Raw genomic sequence first — 6,418 nt, forward strand, 5'->3', positions numbered from 1 at the left:
TTTCTGAAGCTGGAGTTACAGGGGCTCTTGAGCTGCCTGACTTGGATGCTGGGAGCCAAACTACAGTCCTCTGCAACAGCAGAAACTATTCTTAACTGGTGGGCCATCTCTCCAGCTCTATCTATCTTGACTTTTACAAAGGTTTGATGACTCTTGCTTGTCAAGAAAACACATGGTTTTCTTCTCATCATCACAACGACAATGTTTATTTAGCTTGCTTGCGATTTTCACTGTTGCATCATTGTTTTGTGATTTGACCCAAAATGTCTTTATTTATTCATCCTCCTGCCTTTGTCTTAATTGGTTTTCTGATGGCCCGTCTCTTCTGATCTCATGCCGTTTGCTCTATTTTGTTTTCTTTAAAATATTTACAAGGGCTGGAGGGATGGCTCAATAGCTAGGAACACTGGCTGCTCTTTCAGAGAATCTGGGTTTAGTTCCCAGTATCCACCTGACAGCTCACAACTATCCATAACTCCAGTTTCAGGGGATCCAATGTCTTCTTTTGACCTCTATGAGTACCAGACATACATGTGGACACAGATGTACATGCAGGCAAAGCACTCATATAGGTAAAATAACATAACTTCCATCCCCCTCCCCCTTGAAACAAGGTCTCACTGTATAGCCCTTTGTAGACCAGGCTGGCCTTGAACTCACAGAGTTCCACCTACCTCTCTCTGACTCCCAAGCAGTGGGATTAAAGGGATGTAGCACCATGCCTAGCAACATAAACAAATCTTTAAAAAATTCAAAGAATAAAAGTAAAATCAAAATAAATCTTAAAAAAAAACAAAAAACAAAATGGGAGGTAGTGGTGGAGACGTGGCTCAGTGGATGAGAGCTCTTGCTGTTCTTGGAGAAGACTTGAGTTTTGTTCCGGTGGTCAAGTCAGGCAGCTTCCAGCTGCCTCTAACTCCACGTCCAGGGGATTGGATGCCCTCTTTTGGCCTCCATGGGCACCTGTGCATAACACACACACACACACACACACACACACACACACACACACACACGTTTTCTGTGATTCGCAGTGTTTCTGATGCTGGTGATTCACAAGTGATTTCTATGTGAGCAGTCAGACCTTGTCTTTAAGTGAGACAGGGTAGGTGTACAGAAGACAATTCTACTCCACCTGGGATAACCAAGAAATTTCAGAGTTGAAATGGTCAACCTGAAGATGCTAGAGCTGGGCAGAATCATGGCCAGGCCACACCTGGTCACATTATATTCGGATTTAAGAGTCTGTACATGCGTGATCATTCTTTTGGTAGGGTGAAACAAAGGTATGCGACTGAGGTTAAGGTTTCCTTTTCTGAGAAAGCTGACGACTAAATCAGGTTTCAATTGCCAAGCTCTTAAGGCTACCTAAATGATCACTAATAAACAAGGAACAACTTATGAGGTCAGTTAAGCTAACTAGGCTCTGGGGATTGGTGAACATACAAAGAATAATTTGCTTGATGAAGAAACATTTCAGTTGAGTGTGAGGTTCATTGCTGCATTTGATTTCAAGATTGAGAGTGATCAGTGCTTTGGAGGCACTGATCAGCTGGGTTTCATAGAGGAAAGTAACACCAACTGTTTAATGCAAATCAAGCATCCTTGAAGTGCCTAATTCCAACCAATTATGTCCACCTATCCTTGGAGCTTCCACCCACTCCCCACGGGGTATATAGCCTTTGTTCTTTGGAAGTAAAGTTGAACTAGCTCCCCGAAGTGGTTCCCTGGGTTTGTGATCCCTGTGCAACGCTTGCTGGCCATTCCAGGCCGCTTCTCATCTCATGCCCGTCCTGACTTTGTGGGCTGCTGGGGAGACAGCCCCCAGGCAGGAGGAGAACTGACAAGAGCCCTAAAGGATGGAGCCTGTTGACATTCTCTGCATAAGGCAGTGGATGAAGATATAGAGAAGAAGGGATCACATGAAGATTCTTTCATTTTTAAAAATCGTAGTAATTTTTTTCAGGAAAGACAAAATTAGGAACAGGAAAACAAACTGAAATGTCAAAGATTATGGACATTTTCCAAAGATCTAAACATTGGACTGAATCTTCTTTCATCTTTATTTCATATGGTGCATCCAAGAACATCCACGAATGCACCTATTCTCAAGCTCAGGTTCAGGTTCAGGCTCAGGTTCAGTTTTTCTGTTTAAGGAGAAAAATCAGATTCATGTTTTAGCTTACAGAAAGTCTCCCTGGATTAGTGTAAGTCATTTCTCTCTTGGGACAATTCTAGAGTACTGATCCCTCTGTTCCATTTATCTGTTTCATTCACCCAAAAGATAACCACTACCCTTGTACTGAAAACATTCATTACATTAAGAATGATCAAAACCAGAATTGGTGCTTTTGTGTTAATCCATAAGTTACCCTGTGTCTCACTTTTATGAAAATCAGTCTTAGCACTGCCTGCTTAGGATCCATGGACCTTCTAGTTCCGACAACTTAGAAACCATCAGTTGTGGATAGGGACTTCAGCTGTACAAAATAGCATGTCTCTATGGAGATTTAGAAGGCCTGAAAATGTAAGGATTTGATTTGGGGATCTTGGAGCATATAAACAGGGCAAGAGCCTTGTGTTGGTCAGATCTGATTAAAAAAATAAACAAAACAAAGCAAAATCAACTTGCTATAATTGATTTTTTTTTTTTTTTTTTTTTTTTTGAGGCAGAGCTTCTCTGTGTGTGGTCCTTATTATCCTGGAACTCACTCTGTAGACCAGGCCGACCTTGAACTCACAGAGATCTGCCTGCCTCTGCCTCCCAAGTGCTGGGATTAAAGGTGTGGGCCACCACCACCAGGCTTCAAGTGTATGCTTCTAATAGACTTGTGTTTTTTTTTTTTTTCCCATCATTTAGGTGAAAATAATAATATAAATCCAGTGTACAGCTATTTTAGTTTTATCTTATTTTTCACATCTTTTAGTAATTTGATCTTTGACAATTTCATACATATACACATATAATGCAGTTTGACTATTTTCACCCCACCTACACTGAACTCTTTTCCACACCCAGAAAAGTCACTCTTTAAAGAGGATTCATGTCATTTGTTTTGTGGCCCATTGATTTTCATTAGAACTCTGCAGGTGACCATGGGTGTGGCACCTGACGGACTCCCTAGCGGGTATACAACTGAAGACAGACTGTCCTTCGCCTGTATCCATTCACAGCCAGTCACTCTCCAGGAAGGGGATCCCTGAACCCCTCTTTTGTTTATGAGTGACTGCCTTTAAGCTTAGGTGTGTGAAGGTATAGTGTATGCAGCTACAGATTCTATGAGTTCATAATTGTAGGGTCTATGCCATGCCCAGAAGATAGTATTTTGCAACTCTGCCCCTCATCATTCAGGCTTTCACACCTCTTGGAGGTGACGGTAGGAATGAAATGGTAGGCCTGAGCTCTGAGCGGAGTCTTGATCTCTTAGCACCATGAGCAGCCATGAGTCTCTTCTTTCACTGCCAAAAGAAGCTTCTCTGATCAAGGTTGAGAAGAGTCATTGTCTTTGGGACTGTGGGAGGCAAAGCCTGGTCTCTTAGGAAACTATGTACCCATTGGAGCTGAAGCCTGGACCCTGCACTGACCTTTGCAGCTATCTAGGTGCCATGGCTGGCATGGAGGTGCTTGTTGGGCCTGGAGTGCTGCTTGTGGTGTCTTCTTCGCGCTCTCAATGGTTTCATGGTTGGCTTTTTTGGTGTCACGTTTGTTACCAGCAAGCCTGGGACAGACGGCGGTAGGATTGTAGTAAGATCTTGGGGAGACTTGGTGTAGCTATTTTAATGCAAAATTGTATCATTATATGGTAATTGCTCAACAGAATATCTGTGACAAATAATTGTTCAGTAAACAGTTTTACTATTCTCTCCCTGGATGCCTGATTTTTTTCTAATTGCAAAGTCAACAATTTGTTGTTGTTCTGTTTTGTTTGTTTTTCAAAAAGGGTTTTTCTGTGTAGCCTTGGTTGTCTTGGAACTGGTTCTTTAGACCAGGCTCGCCTCAAATTCAGAGATCTAGCTGCCTCTGCCCCTAAGTGGTGGGATGAAAGGCACAAGACACCACCCCTTGGCCAAACTCAATGATTTATTCTGCGATCCAGCCTAACTGTTAGAACCTTTTATTAGAACAGCCCTCCCTCTTGACATTCTAAAACAGGGTTAAGCCCTTGGCTAATTTTCTCTATCCTTGCATCCCAGAGCTTTTCCTGCCATTTTCCTGAAAGACTGAAAAGATGAGCTTGGATCACTTACCGCACTGTTCGGTAATTTTCATTACATTGTATGTCACATTCTATTTTAAGCTGGAAGTTATTAAGGTTACCATTGCAGCCAGAGTAGATAAAACTCTCACATAGTTTGGAACTTCGGTTGTAGAAAAATCTAAAATGTATTTCATAGCAGCTGCCGGGATCTTGTTCCAGACCACAAGGATCTGCATGAGAAGTTTTCACGGAATTAGAGGAAAATGGTTAAGACTCAACAGGAATTTTGTTTTCTAACCAGAGGCCTTTAGAAAATTCTGCTTGGGATGGTGAGATGGCTTAGGGGGTTAAGGTACTGACAGCAAGAGGAGTGTCTTTGGAGCCTGTACGGTGGGAAAAGAGCAGCAGCTTCCTCTAGCTGTCCTCTGACCTCCACATGAATACCATGGTTCACAAGTATGCATGCATGAGTAAGTGCACATGGACACACAGGCACATAAGTAATGCAAAAACTAAAAACTAAAGATTCCTTTCTTTAGCTTGGGAACACTTTTGTTTAGGGATCCCAAAAGTTTTCTGCTTTTTCTGTTCTGGGCAGAGCCACATGGTGAAGCTGTCTTTGTCCAGCACAAACAGCTTCCATCTCCAGGTTGTGGTCCTAGGCAACGATTTTTGGGAAGGAGCGGGTTGTGACTGGCTTGGCTTGTGCAAAGTGACAAGGCTCCTTACACTGAGACCTTTCAGGGTACCCTGTATTCTGTTTCTCCACGCCCTTTTTGCCCATCCTTTCAACTTCCTGCTGAACAGACCCCTCTTTCCCCCCACCTCTCTTTCTACATGATACAACCTATATTTCAGAATTCAGGCAACTGTTTGCTGTTGTTCTGAAAGCTGGATGCAGAACCAGGGACATGATACCCTTTTCACCCTCGTGTCTTGTTGTACTTCACTCCTTCTCTTGCCTTCCAGGAAGTGGCTGCCTCATTTTTATTGGCTGAGCAGTGGGTATGACTGAATGAGCCACACCACTGATCATATTCATAGACCAGTTCTTACCGCCCACCTACCTCAAGCTGCCAGTCTGTAATTTATTCTCTTGTGAGGCCTGCTTGTCTAGGCCTGATTACGTGCAGTTTTCTTTTATACTAACAATACCCTCTGATTTTCTAACTTTTGTTTCACACATGGGCGAAGGGGGGGGGGAGCTGTGAGGAGGAGGTGATAATTGGCTCAGAGTCCTGCCCAAAGGCACACATCTGCTGAGTGACAGGCCAGAGTTTGGAATGTGATCCTAAGTATACTGTACCACTTAAGCTCAAGAACAAAGTCTCATTACGGGTCATAGCCACACCGTAAACTCTTCTCTATAGGTGCTGTGTGCTCAAGCATTTTCTGAGCTCAGATCCTAGATGTTGGATACACCTCAGTTATCTCAGTTTGCAAATCCTCCCTCCCCCCCCCCCGTTTCAATGCATGCTCTTGGAAGGTCTGATCTCTTTGCCCTGTGTCACAAAGCCCCTATCAAAATGCTTCCTGTCTTTGACTTCCTACAAAAGAGTTCTCTATCTAGAAAGGACTTTATTTGGCTGTGTATTGTTTTATCCTCATTGAACCCACAAGTCCCACAAAGTAAGTGGTGCCTGAGTTAAGGGGGCTGAAGGGTAGAGGGTACTGCCACAACAGAAGATTCTTCCGAGCCACCCAGAGGGATTGTTTACATTTCTCTCTCCCTTGCTCATAACTGGCCTCAGAATTTCCCTTCTGTTTTAACTTCCTCCATACCTTTAAGGTCTCTGCACATAGATTCACTGAGCCTGGCAACACCACTCAGTACCGGTGCAGTGGACAAGCAGAAGGTGAAGAACCTGAGGAGAAACCCCAGCTTAGCAGGCATCATGGTGGAGCAAGGAGCAGATGGGAGCAGATGTTGTCAACTGCTTTTATACATTGGGCTTTGTTTGGTGGGAGGGCTGAGCCCACCCACCCCAAGGGCCAGAGTTGGGCATTACTATGTGTTGGATTGAACGTTGAGTGCTTGAGTGCCCAGCCATGAAGTTAAAGGTTCCAAACTGATTAGACCCCTGATAGTGAGCTCCATATTCATGTAGAAGCAATACGAGCTTAGGGACTCGAGTGTCTGCACATGCTTAACTGTGGATGTTTGGACCATCAGAGCAAGGAATTTCAAGAGAGTTGCTTCCTTCCCATATTCTGAGTTT

General features: G+C 43.6%; 1 protein-coding gene across 1 annotated transcript; it reads right to left on the minus strand.

Moving 5' to 3' along the window:
• Nucleotides 1-2,067: 2,067 nt before the first annotated feature.
• On the minus strand, nt 2,068-6,096 carry LOC129668146 (kunitz-type protease inhibitor 4-like). The gene is made up of 4 exons (XM_055595931.1): nt 5,982-6,096; nt 4,249-4,429; nt 3,586-3,719; nt 2,068-2,147 (listed from the first exon to the last, which is right to left on the minus strand). The coding sequence occupies exons 1-4, from the start codon at nt 6,094-6,096 to the stop codon at nt 2,068-2,070; spliced, it is 510 nt and encodes a 169-aa protein (XP_055451906.1).
• Nucleotides 6,097-6,418: the final 322 nt, after the last annotated feature.

Source organism: Psammomys obesus, unplaced genomic scaffold (genome assembly GCF_907164565.1).
Source record: "Psammomys obesus unplaced genomic scaffold, mPsaObe1.curated_primary_1811, whole genome shotgun sequence".
Classification (NCBI taxonomy): Eukaryota; Metazoa; Chordata; class Mammalia; order Rodentia; family Muridae; genus Psammomys; species Psammomys obesus.

Bases quoted from the DNA above. Each gene is read 5' to 3' on its own strand.
- LOC129668146 (XM_055595931.1), bottom strand. From the start codon at position 6,096: ATGATGCCTGCTAAGCTGGGGTTTCTCCTCAGGTTCTTCACCTTCTGC. The intron at 4,430-5,981 runs GTATGGAGGAAG...CTTCTCATGCAG, and splicing joins TATGTGCAGAGACCTTAAAG to ATCCTTGTGGTCTGGAACAA. The intron at 2,148-3,585 runs GTCAGTGCAGGG...CTCCTTAAACAG, and splicing joins GCACCTAGATAGCTGCAAAG to AAAAACTGAACCTGAGCCTG.